Below are 16395 nucleotides of genomic sequence, written 5' to 3' on the forward strand. Positions count from 1 at the left end.
TGATTCCGGCCCCTCTTCTGACAATTAGTCAGAAGCAGCCTAGCAAATCAGTGCCCATCACAGAGTGGTAGTTAATATGCAGCAAGGCAATATTATTTGAAGCTGCTGTCTGAAGCATGATGATTGGAAGACCATAGTCACAGCCAAGAAAAACAGGATAAGGTTTGAAGTTACCTTGGTTTTGCATATTGTTGTTTTTAAAGCATGTGTCTTACAAAGCCTTTTACAAAGGCCATCACTTCTGAACTGCAGCACCTAATGCCCAGATAGCAAAGATGATAGAAGGCTGCATATTATTAAACAGTAAAATAAGTAATTTGCCACAATAGAGCAAACGGTGGGTGGAAACCGAGTTATTGGGGAATACAAACCCTCCCCGGTAGAGGACTGTTAGGGTATGTCTACATCTAAAATTTTGCAGCGCTGGATGTTACAGCTGTATTAGTACAGCTGTATAGGGCCAGCGCTGCAGAGTGGCCACACTTACAGCAACCAGCGCTGCAAGTGGTGTTAGATGTGGCCATACTGCAGCGCTTTTGGGCGGCTTCAAGGGGGGTTCGGGGAACGCGAGAGCAAACCGGGGAAGGAGACCAGCTTCGCCGCGGTTTGCTCTCACGTTCCCCGAACCCCCCTGCAAACCGCAGGGAAGGAGACCTGCTTGCACGGAGGTTCGGGGAACGCGAGAGCAAACCGGGAAGGAGACCAGCTTCGCCGCGGTTTGCTCTCGCGTTCCCCGAACCACCCTGCAAACCGCAGGGAAGGAGACCTGCTTGCACAGGGGTTCGGGGAACGCGAGAGCAAACCGGGGAAGGAGACCAGCTTCGCCGCGGTTTGCTCTCGCGTTCCCCGAACCCCCCTGCAAACCGCAGGGAAGGAGACCTGCTTGCACGGAGGTTCGGGGAACGCGAGAGCAAACCGGGGAAGGAGACCAGCTTCGCCGCGGTTTGCTCTCGCGTTCCCCGAATCACCCTGCAAACCGCAGGGAAGGAGACCTGCTTGTTCGGGGAACGCGAGAGCAAACCGGGGAAAGAGACCAGCTTCGCCGCGGTTTGCCCTCGCGTTCCCCGAACCACCCTGCAAACCGCAGGGAAGGAGACCTGCTTGTTCGGGGAACGCGAGAGCAAACCGGGGAAGGAGACCAGCTTCGCCGCGGTTTGCTCTCGCGTTCCCCGAACCACCCTGCAAACCGCAGGGAAGGAGACCTGCTTGCTCGGGTTCGGGGAACGCGAGAGCAAACCGGGGAAGGAGACCAGCTTGATTACCAGAGGCTTCCTCAGGTATGCTGGGATACCTGCTTATTCCACGGAGGTCAAGAAAAGCGCTGGTAAGTGTCTACACTTGATTACCAGCGCTGGATCACCAGCGCTGGATCCTCTACACCCGAGACAAAATGGGAGTACGGCCAGCGCTGCAAACAGGGAGTTGCAGCGCTGGTGATGCCCTGCAGATGTGTACACCTCCTAAGTTGCAGCGCTGTAACCCCCTCACCAGCGCTGCAACTTTGTGATGTAGACAAGCCCTTATTTCCCCTCTGTTCTGAACAAATTGAATGGTCTTCTCTTTATTAGGATGGAGCAGCTGCAGGACCTGCTACGTTAAAAGTAGAGCTTCAACCAGATGGGCTAAAGGAGTAACTGCTCTAGATCAGTGGTTCTCAAAGTCGGTCCACCGCTTGTTCAGGGAAAGCCCCTGATGGACGGGCCGGTTTGTTTACCTGCACCGTCCGCAGGTTTGGTTGATCGTGGCTCTGACTGGCTGCTCCAGGCCAATGGGGGCTGCTGGAAAGGCGGCCAGCACTTCCCTCTGCCCGCGCCGCTTCCTGCAGCTCCCATTGGCCTGGAGTGGCGAACCACAGCCAGTCGGCTGAACCTGCGGATGCTGCAGGTAAACAAACCATCCCAGCCCGACAGGGGCTTTCGCTGAACAAGCGGTGGCCCTAGTTTGAGAACCACTGATCTAGCTGACAGCAGTAGTGGACTTTTATCCTCCTATGGGGAGCAGCCTCTGCAATGGCAAAGACACACTATAGTGCAGGGTTTTTCTAAAATAAACATTAACTATTTGGTGTTTAGTTTTATTGGAAAATCTCTTAAATTCAGTGTCAACACTGGCTTCCTCCAGCACTAGTGAGGTCTGTCTAAGTACAGTATCTAGAGGCCTGCACTCAAACAAATAGAAATCCCCCCAAGGATGGTGACAAGAATCCATAGAGGCGTGTTTCTCAATGATTTGGTTCAATTTCAGCTGCACCTGCCCCCAACAACAGGAGCATAGTGAGTGGGAGCCTCACTCCAAGAGAGGTGACACAGCAGCAGAGGTGAGGAAACAGGGATTTACTCCTTGGGAAAGGAGCAGCCCCTTACTGTACCAGAATGAGAGCCCAGGGCTCGACTCCCATCTCAGCTCTTTGCAGGTTTGGGCCTCAAAACTCCTCTCTGCCTCGGCACTTCGCAGGGACATCAGTGAGCCAGTTGCCCGGGTGGAGGTGATGGGCTGCTGGTTAAGGACGCCCCTGGACACGCTGGGTTTTATTTAGCATTGTGTAGCTATGCCCTTACGTTTCCACCACTGTTTTACGTGCCCTGTGATAGGCCATGTTGATGTGGCTGTGCTGGTCCCACGATATTAGCAAGATAAGGTGGGTGAGGGAATATGTTTTATTGCACCAGCTTCTGTTAACAGGGAAAATATATTCCCTCACCCACTGTGTCTCTCTAATGCCCTGGGATAGTCCAAAAAGTAAAGACGGAATTCTGAGTCCAGGTCAGTGTTAGCCTCTCAGTCCTGGTTCTTTAGCCAGGTGATCACAGTGCTATGTATAATAAGGGCCAGATAGCAAAGTATTCACTGCACAGCTTAGTTGAGCCTTAACGTTTCCGGAACGACTCACGTCCTAAAGTCTCCCAGGCTTTTTTTTAGATTCCCTTATATCCTCATAGAAACCTGCAGCGAGTGTTCCATAGGTCACCGTATCACAGAAAGCTAATAAAGAACACCTTTCACTGTAGCCCTGAAAAGCTTATCTTGGCTAATAAATGGTATCACCGTGGCTCCCACTTATCTGGTGCCCCTCCCTGCTCCGTACAGGTTCTAATTCAAAAAGTGATAACACGTAATCTCCCACTCAGTGGACAACAGAAACCCTGTAGGGAGACTTTGTACACAGTAACTTTGATGCCAAAAGGAAAGAGGGGATGATGACGGCGGGAAAAATCAAGCGATTAAACAGCTTCACTTAAATGAAAGCAGGTTTATTAAAATGATTCTGTGCTCTGCTTTACAGGGACTCCAGATTGCCATGAACTGGTCACAATGAATAACTTAACCGCATTCCCAGGATCTGCGTAAATAACTTAACACTCAGCAAAATAACAGTGGAGGAGCAATTCATCCCTGGCATCCTACCGCCTGGAAGTTAAGTAGCACATCTGAAGTCAAACTCGGATACCAACAGCTTTTGCCACCAAAGGCTTTGGTGGCCGTTGTATTTCTCCCGCCATATTTAGGTCAGTGTGATGCCGCAAGCTTTCCTAAAGCATCTTTATCCTCTGTGCCTGGACATTTATGCAGCATCTTCCTAAACCGGCACTGACAACTCAGGCCTTTCAGCAACACGAGAAATGGAAGCACTAGAAGTTGACGACATTAGCCCGGCCTTGGAGGTGACTGAAGATTTCTTCAATAGTTTTGATGCTAAGCTGGAAAAGGTTGTGCAACCCTCCGAGGTGTATGGGGTGCAGGAGGTTCCCGAGCTGGTAGGACATGAAGTATTCAATCAGATAACGAACAGCGGAGACCTGAGAAACATCACTTCCTTAGCTGAAAACAGCCTCATTTGGGAACACTGCAGAAATGGCCTCTTGGAAGCCAACGCTCCAAAAGCGTTCCCTGCCAAAGGTCAGTTTACAGGGCAAAGGGAGACAGCCCCGGATAATCTCTCCTGGGTGGAGCAAAGGGAAGCCTCAACTTTTAATATTTTTAATCTCTGTCAGCGGCGGAGAGACAGGCCCCGCTCTGTGAACGATATCCTAGTGCAGAACGAGGAAGCCTCCACTTTCAAGCCAGGGCATAACCGGTCACGCTCAGATGCAAGCCGCATAGACTGGGGACTTGTCTTCACAGGTGCATCTGTGCAGCCGCCGTTGAGTCAGGACACCAATTGCTCCAGGCTGTCATGCCCATCACCCACACTAAATAAGGGAGAGGACCTTCAAGGGAACACTGGTACGTACAGGTGCTTCGTTGCTTTTACTAATGATTTCTTTTTAACATTGATCTTGTCTTGAAAAGGAAACTGCTGGCTCCCAGATCTGCAGCTGCTGTAAACTGACCTAGTTCCATTGATTTCAGTGGATCTATATCATTTTAAAACCAGCTCAGGATCTGGCCCATATTTTTAAAAATATTCCCTCACTGCTGTTACTTGTTCTTGGGTTTAAAAGTACACTTGTTTACATTTTTCATTTCCTTCAGATTGACTAAGAAAGATCTGTTTCTGGTTCTTTCTGGTTAGTTGCATTTGCAGGTTCTCACGTACTAGACAGTTTGGATTGCTAGTTTATTGGGAGACTGGTTAATCTAAAAAAAGGAACAGTTTTCACTGAAGTGTTAGAAATAAATAATGAAAAAATAGGCTTGCTTTTTTTTTTTTTTTTTTTTTTTAAAGACACAACCTGATTTTATTTTCTTAGGCCTAAATTACTCTGTACTATCTCTTTAAGAAAGGTTGGGTACTAAATTCAGAAACAACAGAAACTCCAGCAAACAATCTGTGCCCTTGTCAATATTAATACATCTCTGTCGGCTTTGTATGGGATGCAGGAAGTCTTGTTATCGGATGGACACAGACTTTCTCAGTGAGCCACGCAAATGAAGCAATGTTTCAACCAACTACACATTTCCCTTTTCCTCTGTCGAGCGGGACGCTGGAAGAGATTTGGCTGGAGGCCACAGAAACCCCGAACCAGTGTCTCCTGCTTGATGATTGTTTATTTTGCAGCTGCCAAAAGTGCATTGAGCACTAATAGCAGACACAGCCCGTGCCACAAAGGTCATACAATCTAAATAAAGACATGGCTTAATAAATGGATACAAGAAAACCAGATGGGGAGGGGAAGGGGAAAGGAAAAGGAGGACAATCATTATAATAGCCAGACTGTGTGGTTGCTTAGGGCAATGTTTGTCAACAGCTGGTCCGCGGACCGGTACTAGTCCCTGAGATCTCCCTGACACAGTTTAGGAAGGGAGCAAGCTGGTCCCTGGTATCAAAAAGGTTAAGAAACAGTGGCTTAGGGGTTACAGCATGCCTTTAAGTCCAGCTTTTCCAAAGAGGTTGGCTCCTTCTTAGCCATTAAAATGTAGTGTCTAAATGGGAGCTGAGTTTTTTTTAGAAAATCTGCCCTGTAAGTTATACCCCTGCAAGGGGACCCCCGGGGGTTCTGCCTCCTGCAACTTCTCAGCTCACAAGGGGAACATGCCCACTGCTCCATCTCTTAAGGGGGTATATCCTGCTTCCTATTGCCTGCTGCACCTGTTCCACCCCACCTCCTCCCGGTCCATATTGAGCAGTGCACCCGTGGGAGAGTATGGGCAGCGCTGTCTCTATGTTCCCTTGAGTGCAGGGATGGTAGCTCTGTCTGGTCGTTACAGGGGCTAACCCAGGAGGGGGAAGGATCCTGTGCGCCCATGGAAAGGCCAGGCATTGTGGCCCCTATAGAGTAGTGCATGTATCTTGACAGGGTTATAAATTGTGGTCCTCACCTCTTTTTGTGTATGAGAGAGAGAATTACAGTGTGGGTTTTCAGTATTGTTGGCTGAGCTTGTGAGGACCTTACACTCAGCTTAATGGCATTTCTCTTCCTGTAGCGTGATAACTTTTGAACACCACGTCCGTTGAACTCCAACATTTCTGGGAACATTCGAAGCATCAGTGGCCAGCGCCTTGCTGATTTGGGGAAAAATCAAATCAGAAGGCAGAACATGGGAGACATATGAGGCCTCTGCCCGTTGTTTAGCACCGCCACAGTTGGTCCATGGCACCCGTTAATGGCTTCTGGCATAGCAACGCTTCTATCCCACCTCTGTCCATCCTCCCAACAGAATTTAATTAATATGTTGACAGCCTGAATGGCTTCTCTCCCCGACAGAAAGAGAAGTAGTGATGGGGAGTGGAGGACAGGAGGTCAGAATGCAGGGAATGGAGCATGGAGGAGGGAAGGGAGCAAACAGAGCCATGACAGTGGGGGGCTGAGATGGGGGCCCTATTATGGGGAAGAGGGGTCATACAGGGCTCCTAGCATGGTTGGTAGGTGGGAATGGGGGGCAGGCAGACCAGCTGGCATAGAGGAAAGGAGGGGGAAATGGGAGGAAGAGGGTAATGAGGGTTCAGAGCCCCTGCTGGAGGTATATTGGAGGATCTTGCTATGAGGTGGGAGAACTGGGGCATACAACCCCTGCTATGGGGTGAAATGGGGGGACCCTGAAATTGGAGGAGGCTGCAGAACCCTCTGGTGAGGGGATATTGGGGGAATTCTACTATGGGGATGAGAGGAATAGGGGCTGCCAGAACCCCTGTCAGATGGAGATGGGATGAATTTCAGAGAGTCCCTGAAATAGAAGGGTGGAGGGGGTGCCCATAGAGCTTGTGGGAAGAATGATGGGATCAAGGAGCCCCTGGAGTGTGCCATGAGCTCAGCCTATACCAGCTGCATGACCCTCCTAGTTTTATGCTATAAAAAAGTGTCCTGGGGGGATGGGTTGAGCTTTGTTTGCCCCCTTCTATAGTTAAAGATTTGTACCATCTAATATTTACATAGCCACTGTCCTCTGGAAGTGCCAAAGAATCCCAATCCACTGCAAACCACCACCCCACCACAACTGCTCTGTGTGGCACATCCCCGCCCCTACCCAGAGCTCAATGCCAGACTGGGGCCTAAGGATATAAAGCCATAAGAGGAATCACTCTAGCCGCAGGGAGCTGCGACCACCTCTGGGGTGAAACATGCTATGTAACACAACAGCGCTCCACAACCGTTTAGGAAAGGATGCCAAAAAGGGTATTGAAACTGCAGGGGGAATTTAGGCGGGCAGAAGAGAGTGATCCAAAAAGCCTCCTGCCTAGTTTACCTGCTTTCCCTCGGGCAGAATAAGGACACCCCCCCGCAGTCTGCTTCTCTCTGTTTAAAGCTGAGCAAGGCTCCTGTCCCCAGGGCAAAGAGTGCACACGGTACAACAGCAGAGAGGGGTTGACCGTATTTCCCAGAGAGAAAACTGAACACCTCCTGGCACTTGATTGGGTAGCTGCGCCCTACCCCACTCTCCGAGGCTGTTGCTGGTCACTGGAACCCTGCAGGGGTGCCCCTCAAGAAGTTGTTGCCTGTCCTTGGAACCCTGCTCCCCCCCCCCCCCCGCAGCGCTCCCCTCCCCCACAGGAGACTGGCATCTTCACACACACCCCCACGTCCCTCCACACCACACCATGCTTTTTTTTTTTTTGACTAAAATGGGTATTTGTCCCATTTGCTCTTGCCAACTGACTGAGCCAGCAAGAGCAAATGGGACAAATGCCTCCTTTTGAAAAGAACGTCGGACAGCCAGAACAGGGCTTAAAAAAGGGACTGGCCTGGCCAAAACGGGATGTATGGTCACCCTAAGCAGAGATCTTCCGTTACCAGAGCTGGAAGGGCTGTCTCCACACTCACTCATCTCAGTAAACTTGACTTGACTCCCACAAACTGAGTGTAACTTCAATTCATTAGAAATTAGCAGACTCCATATAAGTGATACCAGCAAACAGTCTACTCTCCACTGTAGCAGGCCTGCTCATTTCTCACTCAAAATTGGCAGCCAATGCCCTGGGGCTAGCTTTTATAGCCCACCCATTCCCAGAATTCCCCGCAGGTGCCTGCAACAAGTCACCTGAGAAATCTAAACACACTGAAATAGTAAAAAGCTTTACTCTCTTAAAAATGACTTTGTGCGGAAGATTATATTTACAGACAACTTCAGCAACAGGAAAACTGAGCAGGGCAGGGGAAAGAGGAATATGTTAACAAGAACGACAAAACTACATCTTCCCAAAATCTCTGGAATGGTTACTTCCTGCACACCAGCCCCCACCTGTAGTAGACTGCTGTTTATGTAGGAGTCGGGTGAAGGTTGAAAGGGGAACTTAAGAGTCTTTCCCCAAAAGATGTCTCCAGATCTGTAGTGTTTTTTCATAGGAAAAAAAAACGTCTTTTATGCTCTGAAAACAGGCTAAACTTGTCTGACTATTTCCCCCCTTCCTGCTCAACCAATTGATGGCTGTTAAGAGGTCAATAGCCTTTATATTTCTTCCTTCTGAGTTAATAGAGGCCTTTCTTTGGTCCTGAGCGCCTTCTAAAGAACTGGCATCTACTGTGAAAAAAGACAAGAAGCGGGTGGCACAACCATGTGTGCTCATGACGGGTAAATATTTCTCATGGAAGTCCCTAAATAAGTATTAAAAATGACCCCATGATTCCTGTTAAGCATAAGTAGCAGCTGTTATAGTAATGGGGGGAGTCATATGAGTAATGCAAGAGAAGGAAAAGTCCGTTCTCTCACCCATAGTGAGATAACCCTTTCTAGAACCCTTCAGAGAACCTAAAGCTGAAGTGCTGTGGCTAGTAGCCTCAGCTGTTTCTTTTCCGTCCTCACTGGACCTGCTTCCTGGAAAGGAGTCTCCCGTGGAGCTTGCAGGCTTTCTTGGTCCTTCTAAGACTGGCCAGTTTGTGTCATGAGTCATTACCTATCTAGAGTATTTAGCCCTAGATGTTTATCTGTTCCCGCGGCTTGTTTTTTCACGACATAGGCAAGTGGAACTGGGTCCTTTCCAAGCATCATGGAAGGAAAGGATTTGAAAAATGCACCTTACGGGAGCAGTATCCCCTTGTGCCTGGCAGCAAAACTGCTAACGCATTAGAAACTAATACTGCTTCCCCCCCCCGCCCCCCCAAATTTGTGTTAGAGTGCAGTGTTGAGTGGTTAGTGGAACTAGTGAAGAGGGACGTTTAAGTTAGGACAGTCTTTTGTTTTTCTAGGCAGGCAGCCTCTCCAATCGAAGGGAAAGTATCCATAGCACTCAAAGAAGGATCACTTAGACTATTAAGTACAATATGTGAGCAGGCATCTTCGTTGTTCACATGGATTTTTTTTTTTCAGACATAGTCACCTCCTGAGCAGTGCCTGTGTTCTAATGCTTCTCCTCCATTATTCTTCTCATTTGTATTACTCTAAGGCTTAAAGGCCTCAATTAAAAGTGGTGAGATTTTGTTGCGCTAGGTGCTGTACTAACACACAATGAGACACAATCCCTGCACTAAAGAGGGTGCAGTCTAATGCTCCTATGCTACACACACTTACACCTGTGCTTAACTAGTTCCATTGGTTCTGGGAGTACTCTTGGGAGTAAAGTTAAGCACAGGTGTAAATGTCTGCAGGATTGAGGTCTCAATCGACAAGAGAGAAAAATGCAAACACACAGAGATGAAGTGACTCGCCCAAGGTTACCCAGCAGGTCAGTATCAGAGCCAGGGAAATGTCCAAGGTTCTCCTGGCTATCAGGGCGAAATCCTGACCCCAGTAACATCAATGACAAACCTCTCATTTATTTCAGTGGGGCCAGGATTACACCCCCTGTATTTTTTAAAAATCCTCATCTGTGGATCGGTAACGCTGGAAACTTACAGAATGCATATTGTTTTTTTCACCATTTCTGCTGGTTTGAAGCTTGCACTGCAGTCAGCTTAGGCAGGGAAACGCTGTCTTCTCTAACCTCCATGGGAGTTCTGCCTGAGTAAGGACTTCAGGCCCCACCCTTCTAAAGAGGGAATCTTGTCTTCTGGGCTTATGACATCTATATGCTGTTGCAAGAGTAGAATGATAGAAAGCTGAGCTCTCCTTTATGCCTATATAGTACACTATGGACTAGGTTGGGTTTGTTTTTCTTTTTTTGGGCCAGACATAAGCCTACGTTAATGAGCAACACAGTTTGGGCTTGTGGGTCTCCTTTGCTGGGATCATTTGCTGTCGACTTACTTTTGAGTTGTCTGTAAACATGTGAACATTGCTCTCCCTCCCATTCTTCTATTCCTGAACAAGAATGGCCCTTTGCCTCAGATTGGCCAGAGAAGCCCTGGCTCTTCCTTTTCCAGACACTTACAGAAACTTTTCTAATTCTCAGTGCCTAGCAGCAGGGAGACTCTTCGGAGCAGTGTGTGGTGAGGAGAAGCAGAGCGGTTTTTTCTTTAAGGGAATGTATGGTTTGTGAAAGATGGCAGGGGCCTGATGTCATCATTCATAGACACAGGTACAGCATAAGCCAATAGCAGTGCGGATGTCCTCATGCTGCCCCAGCAATGCTGTTTAGGAACTTCATTTAGGCTTGAGGGGGGTAATTTGGGACAGCAAAGACCTATTTATTCATCGCTTTCTCCTGGATCACCACTGGAGGTCAGATGTGGTGGTAGGTTTTCTGTGGTGTGGATGTTTTGTTTACTAGAAAATGGAATCAGATCAGCAATGCATTTCACAAGGGTCCTCAGCTGGCAAACAACTTTTGGCCATGTTTGAATCAGTGACTAAGCCCCAGTCCTGCAGAAAGAGACACATGAGTAACCTTATGCCTGTGACTAGTGCCATTAACATCCATGTATCTCCCCAAGCTACAATGCATAAGTGTTTGCCAGACCAGGCTCTTAGGAGGGAAGGTCTCTGTGTTACATTACAGCTCCCCTGAAAGGGGTTGATTAGAGCTGCTTGAACATTTTCTACTGAAACTTTTCCTTGAGCAAACGTGGGCTTTTTTCCTAAACAAAAAATTTCTGAAAAAAATGAATTTTTTTAACTAAAAGCCCCAAAAATTCATCATTTGGTTTTCCATAAAAAACCTGGGAAAATTTTTGGGAAAAAAATGGACCATTCTTCATTTATTTTGAAATTTTCATAGAAAATACCATGACCGTTTTCTTTCCAGCTTTGTTGTTATCATAATGACTGGTCTGAGCAATAATAACCAGCAGAGGGCTGTGCCATGAATCTGTTGCTGCTCTTTTCCTCCTTCTCAAAGAGGGTATAATAACGATACCTATTATAATCATCAGCAGATCTCAAAGTGCTTCAAATTTTTAATGTATTTATCCTCATAACACCCCTGTAAGGTAGGGCAGTGCTATTATCCTCACTGTACAGAAGGGAAACTGAGGCATAGAGAGGTTAAGTGAATTGCCTGGGGGTCATAGAGGGAGGCTGTGGCAGACCAGGATTCGAATCTAGGACTCAAAAGCCAAGGCTAGTGCTCTATTGGAGCATCCTGTAGGAAAACTGCCAGGCGGGGATGATTCTGTGGTAGTTGAAAGGCAGGTGGTGAAGTGCAGGTGTAGGTGTGTGAGAGGAGCAAGATGTTGAAGATGATTGGTGAAGTGCTTATTGTGACCAATCAGGGAGTAGAGCCCATAGGGCCTAGTGCTTGGAGCACCTGCCAGGCAGATTTTAGGTGCCTAATTGTCTTCTGTATCTTTGAAAATCTGTCCCTGAAGCACTCGCCTGAGAGCTTGTGACATAGAAGCCATGTATATAGTGGGTGCACCAGGCACGAGGGGACATCAGGTACAGTATTTTGCACCATGCGTCTAGCACTGTGGGACACAAACTTGGATCTGCTCCACCTCAATGTAGATGAGAAGGATGAGACATTGCAGCCGTGTCTGACCGAGATCCCAAAATAATCACAATTAACTCTGTAGCCATGAGCTTCTTTGTGGGGATAAAGAATTGGCTTGGAGATTGACAATAGCAAGTGCGTCTGTATGAGATGCCTCCTGGTGGAAGAGCTGGGTAACTAAGGTTGCTTATTGTCTGCACTTATCTGATGTGCCAGTGACTTGGATGGAGGGAATGTGCTGTAGAGGTTATTGATAATTGCTGGTGATACAAAACTGGAGAAGGAAGAGAAATCAGTACAAAGAATGAGTGCGGTGAAGGTCAACTGAACAAACTAATGGCTTGGAAGATGGGCTCACAAATAGCATATGCAACTGAAGTAGGATAATTGGGCCAGACCCTCATTGGTGTAAATTGACGTAGATGTCAATGGCCCTAGAGCTTAGTGACAGAAATGGCCTACCGGATTGAGTCCGTTTGCCTGCATAGATTCCATTAATTCTTTCATGCAACACTTCAGGTGTCAATCTTCAGTATAAAATGGTTACATGATTTAAAAACTCTTGTATGTGAGGCCTTTTTGTGTTTCTGGGTTTCTACGGCAGTAAAGCTCTCAAAATAATCCAGTCGCTGCCATCCTGGTGGCCAGAGCAATATTGCGTTTCATTGCCATGTGGAAGATCTGGGTTCTATTGCAGGTTCTGATCCTGCGAGCTGGAGATCTGCAGAGACATCATGCTTGCTCCTGAAAGCCTTGGAAAGCCTTGTATGGGTTAGAAACGATCCCTGATAAATCAAATTAATTTCAGAGTGGCTGTCACCTGGGGTTAACTTATTCCCAGGGTTGAGACGAGGCTGCTATAAAAGCACTGGGGAGGACAGCGGAGGAAGTTTGAATACTGGAAGGCAGAGCTTTTAATATGAATTAATATGAATATGAATAATTTGAATGAATATTGGAAGGCAGAGCTATTTAATTTTAATTATTTAATTTTTAAATAGCACCTAGAGGTCCCAAGTGAGATCAAGGCCCCATGTGGCTAGGCGCTGCACACGTACATAGTAAGAGATGTGCCCTGATGAAGTTACACTCTAAATAGACAACACAGACAAAAGGCATGAGGGGGAAACTGAGGCACAGCATAGTGAAGCGACTTTCCCAAGATCACACAAAAGGTCAGTGTCAGAGCCAGGAAATCAGCTGCCAGTCCAGTGCCCTATCCACTAGATGACACTATATCTTGTGATAAACTCAGGACAGAGAGCTGCAAGGGAGGGGTAGGAATCAGTACCAGAAGGTTAAAAGGCCCTCCTCCTATCAACTGAGAGGCAACCACAGGTCAATCAGGTTCAGCTGTGAAAGGTTACCAAGGTAGCAAATTAGAATCAGCTGAGGGGGGAGCTACTTGAGGTTAATTGGGACCAACTGATTCCAGCTTGGGGCTGCCTGAGACCTTTTTAAACCCTTCCCTGTGGAAGGAAGGGGGAAGAGCAGAGAGAGAAGAAGCCCTGCTGCCAGGAGTGCAGGAGCAGCAAAACAGCGAGACCCTCCAGGAGGAGAGGCAGTACTTTCTCCCACAAGGGGGTAAGAATTCGCTAACCAGGATTGGTGGAGATACGGGGAGCAAACTTCCCCTGTGTCCCAAGGGGGACTGAATTACCTGATCCTGTCTCACCAGGGCTAAAAGCAGCAGAGACTGAGAAGGTGCCTTGCCACACGTGGTGTCAGGAGTGAGATTCGAACCCAAAATGGAGGATGTAGTGAAGGCATTGGTGCAGGCCGCCGCGGCCCAACAAGAAACTACCAGGGTGCAGATAGCTGCCCAGCAGGAGGCAGTGCAAGTACAGCAGGAGACAAATCAACTACTGATGAGCCAGGCGGCTCAGGATCGAGCCACCCTGCATGAGGTTGTGAACCAGTTAAAGGCCCTGACCACCCTAGCACACGGCCCCCTTGGGACTCGGCCCCTGCGGGCAAGTCACTACTTACAGAAGATGACAATGGATGACATCGTGGAGGCATACCTCCTTGCGTTTGAGAGAACGGCCCGGCGGGAGGCCTGGCCCCAAGACCAGTGGGCCAGTATTCTGGCTCCTTTTCTGTGTGGGGAGACACAGAAAGCATATTTTGATATGACAACGGAAGCAGCTTCAGATTACTCCCAGCTAAAGGCGGAGATCCTGGCGAGGTCTGGCGTGACGACAGCTGTAAGGGCACAACGGTTCCATGAGTGGAAATACCGGGTCAACAAAGCCCTGAGGTCTCAGCTGTTTGACCTGATCCATCTACCCAGGAAGTGGCTGCGCCCCGAGACCCACCGGCCGGAGGAAATCGTGGAAACCATGGTGCTGGACAGGTACATGAGAGGGCTACCGCCGGACATACGAGGATGGGTCAGTCAAAATGATCCCTCCTCCTATGATGAGCTAGTTGCCCTCGTAGAGAGACATCTAGCAACGCAGGAACTTTCTCGGACCACCGGGGAAGGGAGGTGCCAGAATAGGAGGCAAGTCTGTGTACCAAGGGCTCGAGTTGCTGTAGCTCCGGGCCGAACTGTGGAGGGGAGGAAGGAGGCTGAAGAGCAGCCAGAGTACTCAGAGGGACTTGGGGACTGGGAGAGAAAGACTCGGGGGGGTAAGGCCTCACAGCCCGAAAGCTAGGGGGCTGCCCCGAGCAAGATACCGATGTTATGCATGTGGAGAGATAGGGCATATAGCTGCCCAATGGCCAAACCTAGAGCAGCCCATGCAATGTGACCTGGGAAATCTGGAAGAGCCATGTGACCTGATAAATCTAGTAGGGGTAGCCATGGTCGGTCCCTCATAGATATATTAGGTCAGTTAAAATGAATGGCATAAAGACCACCGCGTTAGTAGACTCAGGAAGTGCAGACACGCTGGTCTCAGGAAAGCTGGTCGGGTATGATCAACTATCCCGGGCCAAGCGCACAGGGATATCCTGTGTCCATGGGGATGTCAATTACTACCCGACCATCCCAGTAAAAATGGAGGTCCTGGGAAACCCCACTAAGGTGATGGTGGGGGTGGTCCCGAAACTCCCCTACCCAGTCCTCATAGGACGAGACTTCCCAGGGTTCGGCAGTCTACTTCCTGGAGGGGAGTCAGAAGGTGGTAATGACTCAGAGAGCAATGGGATGGCCTCGATAGTTAGTGACCCCCCGGCCTTCCATGAATTTGCCCAGGATTTATTCTCGCCCCCTGGGAAGCCAAGGAAGACTCGGCGAGAAAGGAGGGCAGATAAGAGGAGAGGAACGAGAATCCTGACCCAGAACCAGAAGCCTACGGAACACTACGTCCAAGATCATAGCTAAAGAATTAATCCGAATTTTTGCTAGAGTGGGAATACCCAAAGAGATCCTGACGGATCAAGGGTCTCCCTTTATGTCTAAATTAATGAAGGACCTATGTGCAATGCTCCACATACAGACCCTAAGGACATCAGTCTATCATCCGCAGACAGACGGCCTCGTCGAGCGTTTTAATAAAACATTGAAGAACATGATACGAAAGGTGGTGAGCCGGGATGGGAAGAACTAGGACACCCTGCTACCGTACCTAATGTTTGCGATAAGGGAGGTACCACAGACTTCAACTGGGTTCTCCCCATTCGAACTGTTATATGGTCGCCACCCCCGCGGCATACTGGACATTGCCAAGGAAAGCTGGGAAGAACAGCCGAACCCAGGGAAAAACCTCATCGAGCATGTGTTGCAGATGAAAAACAGGATAGCCCAAGTCACCCCCATAGTGCGGGAACACATGGAAAGGGCACAAGGGTCCCAACAAACATACTACAATTGCCAAGCGACGATCCGAAAATTCCAGGTGGGAGATCGGGTAATGGTGCTTGTACCCACAGTGGAGTGCAAGCTCCTGGCCAGATGGCAGGGGCCATATGAGATAATAGAAGCTATTGGAGAAGTGGATTACAAGGTCCGACAGCCTGGACACCGGAAGCTGGAGCAAATCTATCATGTAAACCTGTTGAAACCTTGGCAAGACAGAGAAGCTCATGTGGTCACTCCAGGGTCACCTCCTCCTGAGAGCAACCCACCTGGTCAAGTGAGAATATCCCCAGAATTGACCTCTGACCAACGATCTGAGGTGATCAACATGATCAAGCACAACCAGGACGTGTTCTCGGAAAAGCCAGGTAGGACTACCGAGGTTCACCATCACATCCTCACAGAGCCTGGAGTGAAGGTGAATGTCAAGCCATTCCGGGTCCTGTAGGCGAAAAGAGAAGAGATCAAAACAGAAGTCAGGAAAATGTTGAAGTTAGGAGTCATTGAAGAGTTGCATAGCCAATGGTCAAGCCCAGTGGTCCTTGTACCTATACCGGATGGCAGTATGAGATTTTGCAATGACTTCCAGAAACTGAATGAGGTGTCCCAATTTGATGCGTACTCCATACCCCGGGTAGATGAGTTAATTGACCGACTGAGGAAAGCACGATTTTTGTCCACTCTTGACCTGACTAAGGGTTATTGGCAAATTCCCTTGGCCAAGGCCAACAAAGAGAAGACGGCCTTCTCAACACCAGAGGGACTGTATCAATACACTGTCCTCCCTTTTAGTTTACATGGGGCTCCTGCAACCTTCCAACGTCTCATGGACAACTGTTGCGTCCACATGGCAAGTATGCAGCTGCCTGTCTTGATGACGTCATTATACATAGTCCAGATTGGGAGA

At 48.6% G+C, this 16395-nt stretch overlaps 1 protein-coding gene across 2 annotated transcripts in view; it reads left to right on the plus strand.

Moving 5' to 3' along the window:
* PLEKHM3 (pleckstrin homology domain containing M3) overlaps positions 1-16395 on the plus strand; it is a 137044-nt gene that overhangs the window by 12230 nt on the left and 108419 nt on the right. For both annotated transcript variants that reach the window (XM_030580073.1, XM_030580072.1), the window contains one exon: positions 3284-4224. In XM_030580073.1, coding sequence (XP_030435933.1) covers positions 3621-4224 — 604 coding nt within the window. In that variant the 5' untranslated portion in view covers positions 3284-3620. The remainder of the gene's footprint in view (positions 1-3283; positions 4225-16395) is intronic.

The sequence above is a fragment of the Gopherus evgoodei genome, chromosome 11 (genome assembly GCF_007399415.2).
Source record: "Gopherus evgoodei ecotype Sinaloan lineage chromosome 11, rGopEvg1_v1.p, whole genome shotgun sequence".
Classification (NCBI taxonomy): Eukaryota; Metazoa; Chordata; order Testudines; family Testudinidae; genus Gopherus; species Gopherus evgoodei.